Source organism: Coffea eugenioides, chromosome 5 (assembly GCF_003713205.1).
Source record: "Coffea eugenioides isolate CCC68of chromosome 5, Ceug_1.0, whole genome shotgun sequence".
In the NCBI taxonomy this organism is placed as follows: Eukaryota; Viridiplantae; Streptophyta; class Magnoliopsida; order Gentianales; family Rubiaceae; genus Coffea; species Coffea eugenioides.
In genome coordinates this window covers 18,500,430-18,522,639 of record NC_040039.1, presented here as the reverse complement: position 1 = coordinate 18,522,639, position 22,210 = coordinate 18,500,430, and the positions used below count along the sequence as shown (strand labels likewise).

Here is a 22,210-nt window from a genome sequence, read left to right as displayed (position 1 = left end):
AGTGGATAGATAATTAAATGATCGTTAAAAGTATAATAATATGTTATATCAGTAAAAGACGGTGCGAACGTTACTACAGCATTTTCCTTAATTAAAGAGCTTATTGCATATACGAACAGTTGGAAGTCTTCCAAGTCTTTTAAGGCCGAAAGTCAAAAAGTAATTGGTACATGCTCCTTCCAAGACATTACTGAGATAGAGGCAAGACTTTGCAGACAGTCAACAGTCAAACACACACACACACACACAAAGAACTGAGAGAAGGGGGACAGGGGTAGAGAAGGAGAAAGGTGAAGGTAAAGAGATACAGAGAGAAGAAGGATAGGAATTCTTCATAGCAAAAATGGCAGATGGTGCTGTTAACTACCTTTTAGATAAACTGACGACAATACTTCTTCAAAATGCCTCAGTGTTGGGAAATGCTCGAAATGAAATTGAGAAAATCAAGCTTGAACTAGAAACTATGAAATCCTTCTTAAGAGATGCCGAGAGAAGGAAAGAAAGGAGTGAATCTGTGGAAACTTGGGTGAGGCAGGTAAGAGAAGTGGCAATTGAAGTTGAAAATACAATTGATGAGTTCATATACTACAATGGTACTAAAGCCAAAAAGAATGGGCTCAAAGATTTTGTTCAAGAAACCATGAACCTGCCAAGAAAACTCACTGTGATGCGTCGATTATCTTCAGAGATGCAAAGTATCAACGCAAAGGTACTTGAAGTTTCAGAAAGTGATACAAATCTCGTTGGAGAGAAGATTCGCGACCCAAGATCACTTGTTGGATTTGACTTCGAACGCAAGAACGGTAGCAGCGGAAACCCTACGACCCCTCTAATCCCCGTGACTACGAACTTGTTGATATTATCTCAACCCGTAACCAAACGAATTAGTGAACCTCAGGCAAGTGTAGAAGGCGCCACAATTCAAGTGCGATTCTTGAATTGATAAGCCGAACAAGAACACTAGAGTATAACTCTAAGTTGTTCAAGGTTTGCTCGAAAGCTATGGAGAAAACTCTCTCAATATTTTTATCATAAAAGTGTCTCCCTTTGTGGGAGTAATGGGGTGCCTTATATAGGCTACAAGTAAAACCCTAATCTAGTAAGGAAAAGGAACTAACTAATGACTCTCCAATCACAATCACAATTAAGGCTAACTAATGGTCAGCTTATAAAGCTGGCCCAACATAACCCAGTAAAAGCTAATTCACCAACTTAAGTAATAGTGAGTCTAGACTCTATAAATCGGATCCAACTCAACATGAGGTCTTGGACCGAACTTATTCCTACCAAATAAAATAGAAATCTGAAAAATAAACTACTAAACTATTACTAAAAGATTCATTCTCTTGCAGCCCGAAACATGGCCCATAAGCGACCCATATTTCATATCATTAATGAATCTTTTAGTAATAGTTTAGTAGTTTATTTTTCAGATTTCTATTTTATTTGGTAGGAATAAGTTCGGTCCAAGACCTCATGTTGAGTTGGATCCGATTTATAGAGTCTAGACTCACTATTACTTAAGTTGGTGAATTAGCTTTTATTGGGTTATGTTGGGCCAGCTTTATAAGCTGACCATTAGTTAGCCTTAATTGTGATTGTGATTGGAGAGTCATTAGTTAGTTCCTTTTCCTTACTAGATTAGGGTTTTACTTGTAGCCTATATAAGGCACCCCATTACTCCCACAAAGGGAGACACTTTTATGATAAAAATATTGAGAGAGTTTTCTCCATAGCTTTCGAGCAAACCTTGAACAACTTAGAGTTATACTCTAGTGTTCTTGTTCGGCTTATCAATTCAAGAATCGCACTTGAATTGTGGCGCCTTCTACACTTGCCTGAGGTTCACTAATTCGTTTGGTTACGGGTTGAGATAATATCAACAAGTTCGTAGTCACGGGGATTAGAGGGGTCGTAGGGTTTCCGCTGCTACCGTTCTTGCGTTCGAAGTCAAATCCAACAAGCGATCTTGGGTCGCGAATCTCCTCACCAACGAGATTCGTATCAGAAAGGAGCAAGAGATATGCATTTGATGCCAAATTTGATGAGGAAAGGACCATAAATTTGCCCACTGACTGGTTGCAGCATCTTGGAGAATCATCAGTCTTTGCAGATGAAGATGATATAGTGGGAATTGATGAAAACAAAGCGAGATTATATCATTGGTTGACGGGAAATGAACAGCGACGGACAGTTGTCTCAATTGTTGGCATGGGAGGTTTAGGAAAGACTACTCTGGTGACCAAAGTGTTCAATGATCAAGTGATAAAGCGTCATTTCGATTCTTTAGCATGGATATCTGTGTCCCAAGCTCATCAAATTGAGGGTCTGCTAAGAAGCATGGTCAAAGAATTCCTGAAAACAGAACAAGCAATGATTCCTAGGAATCTTGGATCAATGAATTATCGGCAGCTTATGGAGATGCTTATCGAGTACTTGCATAACAGAAGGTACTTGGTTGTCTTAGATGATGTGTGGAGCATAGATCTGTGGAGTAGAATAAGAGGTGCATTCCCAGTGAATCTTTGTGGAAGTAGAATTGTTTTAACAACAAGAGATGAGAATGTGGCAATGTCTGTTGGACCTGGAAGTAGAGTCCATCGTCTTGAACCTCTCCAAGAACATGATGCTTGGACTCTTTTCTGCACAAAGGCCTTTTGGAACGGGTGTGTTCATCAATGTCCACCAGAGCTTGAAGCATTAGCAAAAGCCATCCTGAGAAAATGTGAAGGGTTGCCTCTTGCAATAGTTGCAATTGGAGGTCTCATGTGTTCAAAAAGCAAGACAGCTATAGAGTGGAAGAAGGTTCATGACAGCCTGAATTGGCAGTTTAGCTACAATCCACTCCTTGAACGAGTGAAGGGCATCCTGATGATGAGTTTCAATGATTTACCTTTCTACCTTAAGTACTGTTTCTTGTATTGCTGTATTTTCCCTGATGGTTATCTGATTAAGAGGAAGAAGCTGATTCGTCTATGGATTGCTGAGGGATTTATCCTAGAAAGGAAAGGGATGACAATGGAGGAAGTAGCCGAGGACCATCTCATGGAACTTATTCTCCGGAGCATGATCCAAGTTAAACAAATCAATGACAATGGAAGAGTGAAGACTTTTCGGGTACATGATGTTATACGAGAGCTTGCAATGACAACCTCAGAAAGGGAGAATTTCTGCAGATTACATGATAGCCAAGAGTCCAAAATCTCAAGAAATGTACAGCGGTTGTCAGTGTATAATAGAGGTAAGAATCTTCGATTAAACAAGACAACATCACGCCATCTTCGCTCGCTATTTGTTTTTGGAACAGATACATGCTCATCATTCTCTCTAAATGCTGTATCATCAAATTTTAAGTTCTTACGGGTCCTTGCTCTCGAAAACATTCCCATTGAAAAACTACCAAACGAATTGGTTGACCTCTTTAATCTTAGGTACTTGAACTTGAGGAACACAAAGGTTAAAGATCTCCCCAAGGCAATAGACAAGCTGAAGAACCTAGAGACGTTGGATGTTAGGCACACCAATTTGGAGAAGTTACCAAAAAGGATATTAAAATTAGAAAAATTGAGGCATCTATTTGTGTGCAAGAACTGTGTCAATCGTCCCAAAAATTTCAAGTTTTCTCAAGGCTTGCGCGTAGCAGCAGGAATCGGGACCTTACTGAGCTTGCAAAGCCTTTCTTATGTAGAAGCAGAGGAGGGGATAATCAAGCAAGTTGGATATCTTACGAATCTGAAAAGGTTAGATATCACAAAAGTGAAAACGTGTGACGGTCCAAAGCTATGTAGTTCAATCCAAATGATGACAAGCCTCCATCGATTGAGTGTAACTGCAAGTGCAGAAGAAGAGGAACTGCTGTTGGAAGACTTGGTTTTCGTGCCTCCATTTCTTCAGAAGCTAGAATTGAATGGACGCTTGAAGAGGCTGCCTCAGTGGTTTGAATCAGCCACAAACCTGACGCATTTGTGCTTGGAATTTTCTCATCTACAAGAAGATTTTCTTCCATCTCTCCAGAAATTACCAAGTCTGGTCTTCCTTCAAATTAAGAAAGCATACAGTGGCAAGCACTTGAAGTTCATAAAAGGGGGATTCCCTAAGCTCAGCAAATTGCATTTGGAGGAGCTCCTGCAGTTAGATTGTGTAGAAATAGAGGAGGGATCACTTCCCAGCTTAAAAGAACTTGCCTTGATTCGTTGCCTGGCGTTGAAGTTGCTACCACAAGGCATTGAACACATTACCAGCCTACAGAATCTTCAGCTGGAGGAAATGGCAGAAGAACTCGTTGAAAGTGTGCAAATTGATGGAAGTGAAAACCACAAGAAGGTACAGCACATACACACAGTCAATCTTGTTTTGTAAATTACACAGACAGAATTATCATGTGAAACACTTCCAGTCTGTTATATGAACTTGACTTGGCAATTTTTCTGCCTCTGCTAGTTATACATATTCTTCTTGCGAGTTGCAGCACTAGCAAATATGCATTGGCTTTAGAATGTATCTACTCTGTGTACGTATTAATCTACAGAAATAGCTGTCGAATGACTTGCTCAAGAATTGGGATAAAACAAGATTAGGAATGCAAAAAAGAGGACCAATCAGGCTGTTGCATGAATAGGATACTTTTTCAGATCAAGATCTCACAATGTGAAGCCACTTTACAACAGTAAATTGTTTGTTTAGGTAATTACTGGAAGTTAGCATTATACAAGAGAAATTTATTCTGCAATTATGTACGAATTCTTTTTGTATGCCCAAAAAGTCCTTCCTGGATTATTCAAGGGTAGGGCATGGTCTGCTAAGTAGGGGAGTAGAATCAACCAAAATTTGATTGTCTAAGGGCTCAATCAAAGCAGATAGAATAAGGTAGAAAGATGAATATTTTTTTTTGAAAAAAGGTTTTATATGAAATATGTAGAGTAAATTTTGCTTTGCAAAACTAAAATCAACAAAGAAATTTTTCAATCATAAAGTTGAAGGTAAGGCTGTGATGACCCCACCTCCCAGTAAGGCAAATCCTAAAATTTAGTAGGCCGCCTGTCTAGTTCTAGTCAGGACTCATTCAAAATCTTCCAATCAATGGCATTAACTTCAAAGGAAATATTAAAACACCACAATTAAACATTAAAAACCATCAAACATTCCAAATCATCCATACTTATATATACAACCAAACGGATCAAAATATAAGTTGTTCAATCAATTCACTAAATACAAATAAGATGGCAATTTACTTAAAGCAAAGACTTCAACTCTTGAACTCACTATTCGCCAATTCCACGTTTCCAACCCCTGTTAAGGAAAACAAACTAAAGGGGTGAGTTTACATCCAGTGAGATTCTAAGAAAACAAGTAACCTTAAACACACAATTTCACACTTTCAATAATATCACAGGAATAATAAACCAATTAATAGCAGAATAATTTGTGAAACAATTTTTAACAAATAACACAATCAATATCAAAGAATACGGTATTGAGACGGACTCTAGAGGTGGCTCCTTTTCATTTCCAAGCATAGCACTTAGCTCCGTTCAATAATTCATTGCACAATTTCCTGCAATCACTTCATACTCCACCAATCTCCTTCTTATATCATCCAAAACAATAAACAATTCCCTTCAATCATTAGTCACTTTGTCACTCCCACATGCGCATCATTAAGGGGGTAATACTTGAGTATACCAAACATTTCAGTACCCAAGGTCTTCCAGCCTACTCTACCAACCTTGTTACTGACTCAAATAGACTGTCTAACAGTGGGGTTTGGGGCCTAGTTCAGCCGATGTGATAAAGTACACACTCGACCTACATTCATGCATAATTCCAGTAACAATTAGGCGTTTATCATTTTCAAAATTCACTTATGTCAAGTGCAATAAAGTATGCGGTCACCTTTCAATAAAACAGTAGCAATTGTCAAATTTCACTCAAACAATTCAAACATCAATAATCCAACAAGTATTAGTCGACTAAGCACATAACATTTATCGTTCATCATGTGTTTAATCATTATAAACAAATATACAATACTCACCAAGTTTTAAGTAATTGAAGTTCACGCCTCGGGGTAGGGTTGCGTTTATAGCTCAAACTCGGCTCCTAGAATCGATATGAATGCTTATAGTTATTGTTTATTTCCTTAGTATAAGGTTTAAGAACTAAGTTTTCCCCTTCTCATATATCTAATATAACAAAAGTAGATGTCTATGTCAAAAATTAGGATTTAGTCAATTATTAAGTTTTAAGAATGAGTTCAAGGATCCTAAATCCTAAAATTATAAACCTAGGCCATAATATAGCATTTTGATGTTTAATTAACTAGTTTCATATGAAAACAGTCCTCAACCAAGAAAATTTACTACATTCGTGCTAATTTACTAGTCACGAAATTGCAATGATACACAAGTTATGCTAAAAATCAAGTTTTGGTGTCAAGTATATAAGAATTCAGCACACTGACCCTGTTTCTTCCCAACTTCTAATGTAATTCCTGCACACAGCTCACAATTCATCATATACAACATAAATCAAGGTACATATAACACAGTTCATAGCAAGAGTCCATCCGAAATTCCAACTAAAAGCCAAGACTAAGGATGCCAAAATTTCCAGAAAATGAAACACTCATTTTTCTTCCAAAACTAACTCAATTTTCTTGTTTTAAAGTAAGGGGATTCCATATGCAAGTTGTGATTAAGAGACTATAAGATGTCTTAAGCAGAACATATCAAAATTTAACCAAACTTTCGAAATTAAAGCTGGAGAATTCCAGCTCTCTCTCCTCGGCTACTTAACAGTTTTCCAGCAACATTTTCTAGTTTCAAAATTCATTCTGACTTTCCAGACTTTCCCACATAATCTCAACATTAAACACACTAAAACTCCATATGAACATTCATCAAAGTATAAAGCATTAAACCTTAGCAAAAATCCATTCACAAGTCAAGTTAAAAACAGAATATTCATGTCTTTCTTCCAATCATTTATAAGTTGGAAACTTTCCAGCAAAGCAGCCCTAAGTTCTCATTTTAATCTCCAATTCCTTCACTTACTTCAGAATATAGCACATGAAACAACATATAAACATCTACCAAGGTTTATAACATGGGTCCTAGCAAAGATTTCATCAACAAGTCAAGATGAAAGTTGAAAATTCCAGCTTTCCTACAATCGGATCAACCTGGAAAATTTTCAGCAAAATCAATGAACATACAACTATTATTTCAACCATATAAACCTACTAGATTCTATGTAAACAGTTGTCATGATATAAAACATGAAATCTTAGCAAAAAATTCACTCAAAATTCAAGGTAAAAGCTAAAATTTTCAGTTTTACTCCAATCGGCCCACATGCATTAACCGCAACAGAATTTCCAGCAAAGTTTCTTCACAAATCATGTCTTATTCATCATGAATTTAAACAAAATATTACATGCATGTCATAGAAAGAGAGATGGGAGATATATAAGTTACCTTTAGACAAATTCCATCAAGATTTCTTGGAAGAAAAGAACCAAACTTGCAGCTTCACTCCATTGGTTTCACAGAAATTATTCAGCTTTGTTTCTTCTAGTTTTCTTTCGTCTAAACCAACATCTTGCTATTAAAATCAAAGGCAACATGCTATATATCATACTAAACAAGAAATATAACATATATATCAGAAATTCCTAGTGGAAACTCCTCAAAATTTTGAAATAAGAGGCTGCAAAATGAGCTCATGGCCCCCTCGGTAAAATCTGGAAATTTTTCAGCAATAAAATCAACTTCTAATGAGATTTCTTTCCCACAAAATTTCCATTTTCTTGGCTAGAAACTAACATGCATCAATCATCTTGGTGTGTTTGAGAAAATGGAATGTTTGGCTAGCAAGTTTACCTCTTGTCTTGCAAAAATAAAAGCTAGAAAATTTTGGTCTCTCTCACCTGTTTCCTTTAACTCAACTAGTTGAAGTGGTGACTTGTTTCTTGCTGGAGTTCCACTGTTGAAGAAGGATGAAAGCTTCAAATTTTCTCTTAGTCTCTCTCTCTCTCTCAGTTTTAGAAATGGCCAAGACAAGAATGAAACTAAAATTGGTGTTTTGGAGGTTTTGTCTTGACATAACTTGCATGGACCTTTTTTTTTTTTTTTTTGACAAGAAGCAATGACCAGTGTGAAGTCTCATGCAAGCAAAAAGGAGTTTATTATGCTATGGCCCCATATTTCCATACTTTTATACCATTACCTCACTAGTTTCTTGTTTCACTTAGTGTTAATTTCCATGAATGTGAATAATGCATGAATTTAAAATATTCTAATACACTTAAGTATAAGGCAATCAATTAAACACTCCAATTAATCAATGAAAAAGCAAAGTAGCACGCTCAACCTTTCTAGTAAAAGTATATGCAAATAGGTGTAAATTTTGAGCTCTCACAAGGGCAATTTTCTTAGAAGTTGTAAATATCCTAGATGTTTCTTAAGCATTTATCTAAAACACCACTTTAGATCTTAGGAGTAACATTTTTTCAATTTTTTTGAGATCAAATAATTTGGTAATAACAATATTCAAAATTTAATTTGAATAAATGAAGCAACATAAGATAAATATAATTTTTGTAAAAAAAATAAACTTGGGATGAACTGTGAAGACGATAAGGAAAATAGTAACGAATACAATATTTGAATTAAATATAAGCTCTTAGTAGTCCCACTTTTTAGCAACTTTTCTTTTTTTTTTTTAACGAAGAAAATTTAATATTAATATACACCTCCTAAATTTTCTTATAATTTAATCATTTATGGTAACAAATATGAGTATTCATGCCTCATTTGCTTATAGCTCCAAAAACTATCACCTTTTACGGCTTTATAATCTCCCAGTTGACATATAATGGGACAATCAAATGCCAATTTTTTTTTGTTTTCATTTTTCTCTCACATTTAAATACTTTTAATATATAAGTGATTGAAACTTGAAAAACTTTCCGGGTCATGCATCTCTTATACGTCATATCTCAATCTTTTTTGGAAATCCTAAGTTGATTGGTGTAAAATCACGCACACTTATCTAGATAAAAACACATGAAATTGCCCTTTTTCTTACAATTTCTTTAAACTCGTCACACTCTATATCGCCATTACAAAACTTACCCAAAAAAAGAAAAAAAAAACTTTTAACCCTTTTCAATACCACATTAGTTTCTTACATGTGAGTTGTCTCTTATTACATGATTCTTTTCTATCTTAATTTTTGTGAGCACAGAGTATAAGCAGGAGATTTCAAATTTTAAAGCAAGTGCTTCTAATGCACTACAAAATTTCCCCTAATTTCATCACCAAAGCTAATTTTCTTCATATTTGATTCACAAGAATATTCAAGTCAAGGATATTGACCGACTTAACAACGAATTGATCCCGAGGCATCCTTCTCGTGCTGGTTCAGAGATTGTGGGTCAATTTAATTGTTTATCTTAGAGGTGTTTCAACCAACAACTCTCATCCATTTTAATGTCCAAATTAGGTCTAATCTCACTTAAAAGGACGATAACTATTAAGCTCGACTTTCTATGCCAATGGTCTCTTGGTTTAAGAATAAATCTGAAAGTTTTTCGTTACCTTTCAGATTAGATACTAAATAATTTCTTATATAAAACTGTAGCAAGAGTACAAAGAGTAAACTGAAAATGACAAAAGCCAAACAATCACAATTGCTTTAAGACTAAGGCTGATTTGAAAATGCGATAACTTATAAAGAAACACTTCTGACATAAGTATTTTTAACAAAAGTACCTTTAAATTATCAAAGTTTAGGCTTCTTAAATTATGAAAAATTAATTATCAAATATTTTAAAAATACTTTTAATACTTAAATTATATATATATATATATAAGTGCACTGTGACCCCAAATTAATGATTTTAAAAAGAAAGCCTGGGAATACTATGATGTGCCCATATGGTGAAAAGCAAAACAAGTGAAGGGAATTGTGACAAATAACTAGGCGATGAAATTAAGGTGTGTTGGATACGGGGCGGGAGCGGACGACCGCTCCTGAACGGTCTCCTCACAATGAAAAACGTGTGGAGACAAATGGGCCAAGTCAGCAAGGCTCCAGCAGGCCACAAAAATGGTGCCGTTCCAAATAAAATAATGTTGACATCCAAACGGGAGCAGACGGAGCAAACGGAAGAGAAGTAAATTTTGAAATTCAACCTGAAATTTTGAAATGGGCGCAGAAAACAAAACTGAGGGAAGAGTGCTTCTGAAGGTAGTGTTCTCTGACCGACCGCTCACTGAAGGTAGAAAGCTGAAGTTCCGGTGGGATTCGACCTACTGGGTGTTTTCTTGGTGAAGTGGGTGTAGTCTACTCTGATGAAGGTGGCAATTGACAGAAAAATGGATGGAGAGGCAGGAGACAAGGTAGAAGCAAACAGAGACAAAACCAGAGTTTGTCCGTAAAACTGAATAGCAGAAGCAGTTGTGGTCTTCGAAATGGGTATTCAGAGTGTTGTATTCATTCTTGAATGCAACCAAAGCAGGCGGTAAGGTAGAAGCAAACACAGAGAACTGAGCATCTCACGAAGCCAGAATTTGTCCTTCAACCGAATAGCAGAAGCAACCACGCTCTCCGATTTCGGTGAAACGCAAAGCGTTTTAGCAGACTAAGGTAACGTGAGTGAACCATGTCAGTAAGTGCGGCCAATAATTTGTCACCCAAATGCACATCAGTTAAATGAATGATGAAATTAGAGTCAGCTGAAGACATAATACGAAGATGATAGAAGAATAGTGAAGTTTGCACTATATTTGTGTGTGTACCGTATCCGTGTGTTTGTGAACATTCAGCTTTTGAGTGATGGACTATAATGGGATAGTAGTTATTGGAAGACGTAGGTGTATGTATTAAAGTAAACCGGCGAACGGAATTAGGAAAAATGAGAGAAACGAAAGGCACATTTAACAAGTGAATTAATGTACATTCTGTTGTAAATTAGTTACACGTTATAGTCACCGAATTACAATTGATATGAATCATTGTGCATGCAGTAGTTGGTCCATGCTCATGGGGCAATATTAGTTTGCCCCTCTCCTGACCATGCAATGTGTATAAAATGGAGGCGTAGAGTTGAATGAGGTGAAACAGAGGAAAAGACATATATGTGAATAATAAATGGGTGAATGCTACACTGGAAGTAAATTACATGATGTAAGAAATATTTTACAATGAGTAGAAAGTGCTTGTTTGGCCCTCAAAATGTAGAAATAGTACATAATGCGGAGTTGCCTTATGCGGTTGTCATTAACGGATGACATAAGGTCCAGTGAGGTAAAGAACTTAGAATCAAAATATAATCACCAGCGTGGATGTACATACAGTTAAAATAGACTTACATCGTGTGACTAATACATTACAGTCCGTATAAATTAGTGTACATGGAGTTATATTTGTACATAGATTCATGCTATCTTAGAGTAAAAGTAAGTTGTGAATCATTTATCATATTGATAAGCGTAATTTTAGGATTTTGTATACGAGTAATGTGTGATTCATAACACATTATGAATGGTAATATACATTTATGTTGTCGTTTATGTGCGTACTATTCAAAAAGTGTTACAAATTAAGGTGTTTGATGCATAACTGGCAGGAGCAGAAGTAATGGATTGCAGCAAATTGGCAGAAGATCGGACCCCTGAGTTAGGAATGGAGTTCAACAGTGAAGAGGACGCGTACAAGTTTTACAACAAGTACGCCTTTAAAATGGGTTTTAGTGTACGTAAAGACTATGTGAATAAAGACAAAGACGGCGTGACCATGTCTAGGAGATATAGTTGCTGCAAGGAAGGGGTGAAGCGCAAGTACGAAGGTGATGTGATGCCAAAGAGGACAAGAGCGCCGACGAAAACAGGGTGTGGAGCTAAAATGATTATCGTGTTGCTTAGTGCCACAATGAAGTACCGTGTGCATGACCTTGTCTTAGAGCATAACCATGAGTTGCACATTGCTCAATGCTCGCACATGATGCCATCACAAAGAAAAGTGAGCGAGGCTCAAGGATTCCAAGCTGAAATAAGCGAGGACGCTGGGCTTTCATTGAAGCAGAGCCATGAGCTTATGGGAAATGAGGCAGCTGGGATGGAAAATGTGGGATATACTCGGGAAGACCTGAAACGATATCTTCGTACTCGACGGGAAAGGAGTTTGAAATATGGAGAAGCAGGTAGCATGCTGAATTATTTTCAAGAGCAAACACTCGAGAATCCATCATTTTTTCATGCTGTACAGCTGGATTGTGAAGAGCAGATAACGAATATTTTTTGGGCAGATGCAGGAATGTTAATTGACTACAACTTTTTTGGAGACGTAGTCACATTCGACACAACGTACAAAACAAATAAAGAATACCGGTCACTTGGAGTATTTGTGGGTTTTAACCAACATAGGCAAATTGTGATATTCGGTGCTGCCCTTATGTATGATGAGACTATAGATTCTTTCAAATGGGTATTTGGTACATTTCTAGAAGCAATGTGCGGAAAGCGTCCAAGTACCATACTAACAGACCAAGATCACGCCATGGCAGCCGCTCTATCAGTTGTCATGCCTGAAACATTTCACGGTCTATGTACGTTTCACATAAGGCGCAATTTTATGAAACATCTTGGCAATCACTACAAGGAAAATAGTGATCTGCCATACATGTTTGGTGCCTGCATGTATGAGTTTGAAGAAGTGGAACAATTCAATAGGGTCTGGGAAGCGATGGTGAAGAAACACAATCTTGAAAATAATGAATGGCTCTCCGGATTGTATCGAATTCGTGACAAATGGGCAAGATGCATGATGAAAGAAAGATGGACAGCGGGAATGCGAAGCACCCAACTGAGTGAAAGCCTAAATGCAGCAATAAAAAATCATTTAAAACTGGATCATGATCTTGTGCAGTTCTTTAGACATTTCAATCGGGTGGTTGATGAAAAGAGACACAATGAACTGATCGCAGAATATGAAATGAGGCAAAAGCTCCCCATGGTAGGGTTAAGGCAAACACCTATGTTTGTGCATGCATCAGAGACGTATTCACCAACCATATTTGTTGCATTCCAAAATGAGTATGGTGAATCAACAGCTATGGTTATATTGAGACAACAAGATGCAGGGATGTTTGTGGAGTTTACGGTCATGAGGTATGATGGAGGAGTTGAAAGAATAGTGGTATTCAATCGGAATGATGTAAGTGTACGTTGTAGTTGCAAAAAATACGAGAATGAAGGCATTTTGTGTGGGCACGCGTTGAAGGTGTTTGATACCGTGGGTATAAAAATAATTCCTCCTGAATATGTTAAGAGGCGATGGACAAAAAGAGCCCGGGCTGGAGACTGTTTTGATCGGCAAGGATGGGAAATTGTGGCTGATCCAAAAGTAATAGTTTCAACTCGTTATCGGGAGCTCGCTCCAGCCATGATTAAGGTCGCAGCTCGGGCAGCAATGTCGGAGGACACCAGCAAAATAGTAATCACTGTGATATCCGATTTGGCAAAGAAAGTGGAGCTGCTCCTCTCAGAAAACGAAGGGCAACCTTTGCAAAATCCAAAAAATCTGAATGTGGAGGAACGTGATAAAATTGAAATTGTAAATGAAATGGGAGAGGCAGTAGTCGCAAGAGGCATTAAAAAACGAGCCGGCGGCAAGAAAAGTAGAGTGAAGCGAAATTGGATCGATAAATTTGACAGAGTAAAAAGAAAATCTAGATTATCAAGGACTACACAGACTACGGTATGGATCCAATTTTGATATTTGGAAAATATTTATGGTAAAATAATACTATCGTTATACTATTGAACAAAGTTTAGGTACCATTCATGCATGAAGTAATATTATTGCCGTGTCAATACTATAGGTCTCAGAATCAGAGCCGACGTCGGTTTCAGTTGAGGAACACATGTTTATGGGATGTCGTTCATCTACTGACTCTGTTTCGGTTAGTATAAAATGCTCATGACTCTTGCTTTTATTTGGATGTTTGTACAACATAATAGTTACATTTTTGTTACATTGTGTGATGATGTTGTTACGGCCGTCATCCCTCCTGATATGCCTATTTTGTTTGTCTTATACAATGATTTGACCCATACAAACTCGTAGGTGCATTCAATGAGCCAGACTGTGAACGGCCCTCCAAATGCGGTTGCTCCCGAAATTGATGAAAGTGAGACGGTATGCATTCATTTAGTAGTTAAAATAAGGGATAATATCATTTTCCTCTGTTGATGTTTCTTCTAAGCACACCTAGCACCCCCCTTATTTTCGAAATCACACTTAGCGCCCCTGGAATGACAACATTGGTAAGTTGTCAGCCCCTGTATTTGAAAATGGTAATAAAAAATGAATTGCAGGAGAGAGAATTTATTTTTGCTCCATTTGTGCCCGTACCCCAAAATGAATAGTGAATTTTAGCCAATTAATGCGTACCAAATATCATGTACATTTTCGTAAACTGATTGTACAGATTACATCACTCCGTGTAAAGTATTGACAGACAAGCAAGGGTTACTCATACAAGTAAAATTACATATCTACTATAGGGAGATGCACAAATTGATGAAAGGGCTAAATAACCATTTTAAATGTAGTGTTCTATTACACTACATTTTATAGATATACACAGTCAAGTAACTAACATGTAACATAATGTAAATTTTTATAAACGGATTGTATGTCATAGATAACTCCGTGTAAAGTATTCACAAATTAAAAGGACTACTCATACAAGTAAAATTACACATCCACTAATGGGAGATTCACAAATTGATCAAATGACTAAATAATCATTCCAAATTTATGCGTTCCATTACACTACCTTTGATATACATATATATACACACAGTTTAGTAACTAACTTTTAACATAACGTACATTTGTGTAAACTGATTGTACCTCATAGATCATCTCGTGTAAAGTTTACTTACAGACAATTTTCGGAACTAATTATACCTGAATCAATATTGCTATTTTCAAAATCCAAAAAATCTTCTTTTTCAGTCTTTTTTTCAGCATTTTCCCACGTTAAAAATTTGGCTGCTGTTTTTTGGTATTTGGGTAATTTCTCACCTTTTAATTTGGATAACCTGGCACATCCTACTTCCAGGGGTGGTTAGTGTGATTCGGAAAATAAATTGGGAGCTAGCTGTGATTAGAAGAAACTTCAGGAGAGGTTTCTGATATTAACCCTTAAATTGAAGACATTGTTGTTTGTATATAAGAGCTACTTTTTTCCTGTAATTGTAATGGTGGGCACCGAACGTTGTAAAATATGCATATTGTGTAATTAATGTATGCTGGCTTTAATAACATGATATTTTTTATTATTCGAAGGTCCTCCGTTTGGCTAATCAGGGGCCTCCTGGAAGTGTCCCTACAGAATGGATGCATCCCCAATTTTCTATTTTTTCCAAGCATAACTCCGTCAGAAATATCTTAATGGTATAATATATCATTTTGTTATATTGTCTAGTCCAATTTAACTTTATGAAATGGCAATATAGGCACTGTTAATGATTTGGGGACCTTGACGAATATGTATACAATGTAAAATTACAGGAGGAGCTTGTGGCAATTTCAACACATTGTGATGTTGATCAATATCATGTATTTACACCATCATCCCAGGTGAGAAACTGTTATCGTTAGATCACATATTTCAATTGTAATGTTGTTAATTGGTTACTTGGACATTGTATATCATTAATCGTATGTTTCATGAATAATAGTTGGTGATCTGTGATTGTTACGCATTTCAGGGAAGAAATAACACCCAGGGATTGCAAGTACGCGTTGACGTAGCCTCCGCCGAGAATGAGGTTAATGAATGATGTTTAACTATAACTTTTGAACGAGACATTAAGTGGTTGTCCCAACATGGGAATGCTACATATGTACGTTACAAGTAGTAGGATGCAGTTACAACTTATCTAGGAGGTTGTACGGGCACCATTGATGTTTCACTCTTTTCAAATTTAGACAAGTGGATTACAATTGTAATCGCATGTATATGTTGTAGTCATCAATAGTTGCTATTGGATTGTATGAAATTGTTAGGAGATTATAAAGCTGGTAGGAAATTGAAATAGCGATTTTACAATAGAAATGAACGCACTTTTTTTTTATCGGATATTTTTCAGTAAATCTACCATGACAGGAGAATGGCTGTCGTGATATGCATACCATTCTATTCCGTTCAATCAGGAACTTTAATAACACATTTATTGGACTTGAACGGACCGTCAAAGGTAAGATGTAGAAAATATGACGATGTAGAGTACATGCTGACCGCTTTGTTCTGGTTATTGGGCTATTATTGGGCTATTTTTAAAAAAAATTATGATTTTGGCCTTTTATTTTTGCATCGCTTGACGAATTTAGCGCACCATTGAGATGATGTATCACAGTCACATCAATTGGTATTACATGTTTGTAGGTTAATTCAATTATGGTCAAGTCAAGTCACGAAAACATAACCAATGAATATGTGCGCATACGAAAATGATTTCTTGGAGAACTAATTTGTAACGTGAAAACGAAGTTTTACAATGCAACCAAAAAGAAGAACGAACAGTACATAATGGGTTAGAATAAGTTAGGGATATGTTACTGTAGCGGTTCAAGCAGTGAGACTGTCAAAGGCATGATTGATATCCGAATAGGGTAAACAATTTGTCGAACGGAGATTGTAAGGTGTACAGTTTTATTGCTACCCTGAAGAGCATTGAACTACATCCCTTGTTATCATTCGTATCCCATACAACACCTGGGAACGCCGTCATGCATTAGACAATCGGGTACGTACCTTTGAAAGTCATCGTCGCTTGATTCAGTAAAGTCAGATAGGTCCGGGTCTGATATAAGCATGGGATCTGCTAAAATGTGCTGAACATCAAATTCTTTTCCAATACCATGTCTTTTTGCTACCTCGATCTCGTGGAACCTGTGAAGCCTACGCTCCATCTGCATAACTTCTCGCTGTAGTCTATGTAATACGTTTGCTTCATTGGCTTGTGCTCCTCTAACAAGAGCCGCTGACCTTGTTCTCGGCACGCGGAGGCTATGCCAGCGACAAAATACCTCTAATTCCATTCTTCGCGAACGAACAGGCTCCCATATAGGTTCATGGTCCGTAACGAAAAAACCAGTGGGTAGATGATCCTTGGCGCTATTTTCAAATATGTGGCCAGCTAGTCCCAGAGAGTTATTGGTGTTCAGCGGAGCGTTCCTAAATTCGCGTTTAGTACCATATAAAATCCTCCCATCTGGTGTTTCGTACCTGCTCATTGCATTTTTTTGATCCATCGATACTTTCCGTCTCTTTTGTCGAGCCTTTGATGGTGAGCTTGTATGAGATCCTTCGTTTGTAAATTGCATGACTGCGCTAACAACTGCTGCTTTTTTGGTTGGATGAAAGGATGGATCTACTGATAAATAATTAGGAGGGAGTTACCTAAGATGTAGAAATTTTTACAAAGCTTCTGTTTCTGACCATGCATAGTGAACGGTTTCTTCTGGCAACCTGAACAACTGCATGCTGTGTCATATCATGCTATTCTTCACGGGATAGTTGAGTCACATGCAGTGGCTGAACCAAAGCTGATTCAGCCCCCTTCCTTGCCAGGCATGGCTTTTTGTGGTAAGTTCTGTAGTGATAATATTTACGTCGTGTTTCTAATCAATAGCAGACAATAATACAAAAAAGCACAGCTCTTATCACGAAATGACCTGCACCTCCTATATTTATCATTGCATATGACGGGAGTCTGGTAATACGTGGCTAGACAATTGATAAGCTTGCAACTATTAGTCTTTCTACGTTGCACGAGGTTAATATGCTGTTACAGATTATTGAAGTGCTTGTACAGGCGACCTGTCGTGTTCCTGTATGTTAAATCTTACAGAAGTTGTTTACAATTGTGCTATTGATGAGTATTACAGATAGAATTACAGGCACTTGTCAAGCTATTACTCCTTCAGTGCAAAAATGAACTTACAATTGGCGGCTCGACTAGGTTCTTATCGGGACCGCATTTGCTCCATACATTTCCGCAGAAGAGTCACGTCCGTCTTGTCCGCACGACACCACGGTGGGATAATTCATTTGAAAGTGGGGTAACTAATATTGCAAATGCAATAAATTGTCATTACTAACTGTACATATTCAGTTACAACAAGTTATATATGGGTTACAATTCATTACAACTAATGAATTTGGAGTCGAAAGTTTTTTGAATTTTGTAGTTAAAATTAGCAAAGATATTACAACTACAAACTGCCCGATGTTATAACTAGTGATACTACAACTGTATAGTATCCGATGAACCTTTCCTCTTCTCTTGTTTGTGCAATTGCGCTCGGCACTGTCATGAGCGCCTTGCCCCGACACATTAAATTTCTTAGACACTTTAATGAGTGTCTAATGAGAATATAGTGATGGCCGATTCGAACGCCTACCACAATTGATGTAGCGAGACCTTCTCGAACATCTCATTAAATTAGCGAGATCTTCTTGAACATCATTCAACCCACTGTCTTCATTTTTACCGAAGAACTTCGTACCTAGGGATAACTTTGTATCGTTTGATGACACTGCAATTGAAGTTAGAAGAGGGTTGAAGAATAGTACAAATAAATTTGAGGCACGGGTTCATTGCTACCCTTCAGTACAATGAACTAGTTGTGAAGTTATTTAGAATGAAGAGTGTTTGAACTCTAATGGAAGGTGGTTCAGTAAAATTGTTGGCGTCGGGGTATATACTACTGCAAGCACGCCCTTTTATAGGACGCAGGAGCCGCACAAGGTGCTCAAATATCTGCGCGAGATCTGAAATTTAAAACATCTCATGTGACTTGGCAGCCCAAACTGTAGAGGCACATGCATGCTAGGTAAGAGTGATAAATCTGATGCGACAACAAAACAAATTATACAGCTTTTATGATTACATGACCTACACTCAAAAATTAAGGGTGGCGTGAATCAAGAGGTCCTCTCAGTGAGCAAGACGTTTCACTATCAGCCCGGATTCCGTTACAGAACAGTCAGTTTTAAGTTACAATTTAAAACAACTAGTGATGAATACAAATCATTGATCTTCGAGAATACCATAACCTCGTCTCGGGTTTGTGCTACTACTCTTGGCACGTCGATAATTCCTCTTCTCTGACATATCAAATTTCTTAGACACTTCACTAAGTGTCTATTTTGTGTATAGTTACGATGGTCGTTTCGAACCGCAAACATTTTTTTTGAAGTGCTCGAACATTCTCGAACATCTCATTTCAATACCGAGGTCTTCCAGAACGCGTATGAGATGAACTAGTACATCACGAGATAAGAGACTGTAGACTCACATGCAGTGCCTAAACCATTTCCGATATTTTCGTTACGTACAAAGCGTCAGATTTGTAGTACCGAGAGTAAATACATGTGTTACGTGTTGTTGGTAATCAGTTACAAGAGTAGCACATGTTTTCGCAGCTTTTAGCATCTAAAGACCTGTACTCCAATATTGGAAGTCACGTCCATACAGAGTTACACATTATTGACGATAAGTTTCACTGATACTTTACAAAGCCTTTTTCTTGTTGCGTGCCAGTAGTGCCTTACCAGCGTTGGGTTGTTGGGTGTCCCAACATTTTCATTGGGCTGGAACTATGAACTAACTTTATAAGTAAGAATGCACTGTTTGTGACCAGCTCAATTTACATACAATCTCGTCTATTCAGTTGGCCTTACAATATCGTTTAGCTCAATAAACATAAATACGGACACCAGTAAAGGTATATATTACGATTAAAACGCATTATGGTGTCCCAAATAGTATCACACGATCACATTTAGGTAATTGTTTCGCCGATGAATATGATAGTACTCGGGGACAATTACTTACCCATGTTTAATGCCAAATTTTTTATTACAACAAATAGTCATAACGGTGAAGCTGAGCAAAATACAACCCGTTAGGTGTTTATTACAACATGTTACAGCTATTGTTATTACAACTAGTGATATTACAGCTACTGATTTCACATCCTGTTTAGACTTGGTCAGTTTATGATCCCCATTTACAAATTCGGTCTGCAATTCGTACTTTCTTTTGAAAGTTGCTGTAGTAGACATTTCCAAAATGGACTTTGAGTGTCTGAATGTTGCAATATTGTGAAACAGAACTGTAATCAGGAACGTACGAATCGTAACAATATAGGAACAACCTTGGCTTAACATTTTCAAACAAAACTCGGGGACTATAGTTTTAGTACCGATACTCTTGATAAGTGTTACATCGGATTGCTAATCAGCAGCAGACAATAATACAAAACTTGCAACGTTTATCTTGAAATGACCAGTACCCCAACATTTTTGCTACCAGTGTGAATACAGTCAGTGACACTCAACACATTTTGCACAAAACCTCACAGTCAAGGTCAGTTTCTTGGCCCAAAGTTAGATGCGTAAAACTGAATGCTCTTGGTCATTTTAGGACCGCATTTTGGAACCTCTGTGAGCATCTCCTTCTACTCCTTTTGCTCTATTTTAGATTGTAAAAATCGACCTTTAATTTTATGGATGTTGTAACTCAGAACGACCAAAGCAGTAAGTAAGAACGCACGAATTGTATTATTCTACAACTGAGTTAACCCTGCGTAAATCATTATACAATTAATACATTTAATGATATTGGAGTCATTAACACATAATACTTGAACAACACAAGGATGCTCAGATGTACGAGTAATCACGAATCTTCACAAAAAATTAATTAGATTGGTGACTCCACTAGCTTCATTCAACCATAAGACTCCATCTACTGTTTGAAAGTTCTTCCTGATGAAATGCCAAAATGGGAAGGGCAAACTATAGATGATCTATATATGACAAACTACAGTCGCAGTCCGCATCATACGTGCCATAAAGTTCTAGTTGTTTTAGCGAGAAATTGCTATTAGTAGCAACAGAAGGCCTACCGTTACCGATATCGCCATGAAGGTTTTCATTTGTCGAATATCTTGTTCGATTCTGTCCACATGATACGGGAAAGAGTTTGATTCATTTCTCACTGTTCCGGGACTATCGATGGAGCTTTCTCTGCTTATTGCTTGTCGATTAGGTGAGGGAGGACAATTATTTGTCTGAACTTGATCATGATTCCTCCCTATTGGATGACACCAAGCGAAAAAAAAACAAGCTTTTCCTTCACAGACGAAGTACAGCAACCCCTTCATTGGTTTCTGTGACTCCACGATCTTCAGCACAACCCTTTTCCCGCAGTGACAGTGCCGATATTGGTACCTTAACTCAGTAGATCCGCCACTAATAGTGGTAGATGAAGACATCTGAATGCTCTAAAACTCCTTTTAGGGCATACAAACGAAAGTGTTTCAACCTTTTGATGAAGTAGTAGTTGGGTGTCGATGGGAGTTAACACGGACAAACACACAGGATAGTTGAGTTAATATGTGACAAGAAACGATATAAGCAAGCAACATAATTTTAGATAATTTTGTGTACATGTTGCATACAGTGTAACATCAATTGTACATGATGTAACACTAGAACAATAGCGAGTAACAATAGAACTAATTTTTTTGGGTTCCCATACACGTTAATTTCTGACCCTAACAAATTTTGTTAGCCAAATCTTGGCCATTAACTGTCACAGAGGGTAACCGTCCCTGCCTCTTCTCCCTTTGGATGGGAAATGGGGCAGGAACGGTTGTCAGTGACAACCGTTCCTGAAGGTTCACGGCCACGATGTGGCCTCAAAAATTTGTGCGGCTCAGATTATACCATGTAACTCGATTTTCACGTCATGTGTGGGACCCACAAAAAAGTGTTGTAAAATTACGTCGTGTGCGAAGTAAGTTACATCGTGTTTAATGAAAGGTACGCGCCGTGAAAAATGAATACAACCTGCACAAACGGTTGCACCTGCAACCGTTTGTGCCCCTTGTCCCTTTGGATGAGGGTCAATCCCTTTATTATTTTCAGAGTACAACTTGTCAAATTTAAAGTATTTGGTGTTTATACCCATGTTTGCACTTCATTGCGCACCTGTTGATTATCATGTCACACACTTCAGTGTTGATAAAAATTATATAAATTTTTAACTATTCGTGTTGATACCCTGGGTCTTAATATTTGATGTACAAGTTGTTCACTTGCCTTTGCACCTTCTTC

At 37.4% G+C, this 22,210-nt stretch overlaps 2 protein-coding genes across 2 annotated transcripts; both read left to right on the top strand.

Annotated features, from left to right (window-relative positions):
- Positions 1-343: 343 nt before the first annotated feature.
- On the top strand, positions 344-4,414 carry LOC113772217 (disease resistance protein RPM1-like). The gene is made up of 2 exons (XM_027316807.1): positions 344-728; positions 2,009-4,414. The coding sequence occupies exons 1-2, from the start codon at positions 344-346 to the stop codon at positions 4,357-4,359; spliced, it is 2,736 nt and encodes a 911-aa protein (XP_027172608.1). The 3' UTR covers positions 4,360-4,414.
- A 7,232-nt stretch (positions 4,415-11,646) lies between these two features.
- Positions 11,647-15,860, top strand: LOC113771243 (protein FAR1-RELATED SEQUENCE 5-like). Its single transcript, XM_027315847.1, has 6 exons — positions 11,647-13,764; positions 13,889-13,969; positions 14,134-14,205; positions 15,364-15,471; positions 15,589-15,657; positions 15,789-15,860. Exons 1-6 carry the CDS (start codon positions 11,647-11,649, stop codon positions 15,858-15,860), a joined length of 2,520 nt encoding a protein of 839 aa, XP_027171648.1.
- The last annotated feature ends 6,350 nt before the right edge of the window (positions 15,861-22,210 follow it).

Bases quoted from the DNA above. Each gene is read 5' to 3' on its own strand.
- LOC113772217 (XM_027316807.1), top strand. From the start codon at position 344: ATGGCAGATGGTGCTGTTAACTACCTTTTAGATAAACTGACGACAATA. The intron at 729-2,008 runs GTGATACAAATC...GATTCGTATCAG, and splicing joins GGTACTTGAAGTTTCAGAAA to AAAGGAGCAAGAGATATGCA.
- LOC113771243 (XM_027315847.1), top strand. From the start codon at position 11,647: ATGGATTGCAGCAAATTGGCAGAAGATCGGACCCCTGAGTTAGGAATG. The intron at 14,206-15,363 runs GTATGCATTCAT...TATTATTCGAAG, and splicing joins AAATTGATGAAAGTGAGACG to GTCCTCCGTTTGGCTAATCA. The intron at 15,472-15,588 runs GTATAATATATC...GTAAAATTACAG, and splicing joins CCGTCAGAAATATCTTAATG to GAGGAGCTTGTGGCAATTTC.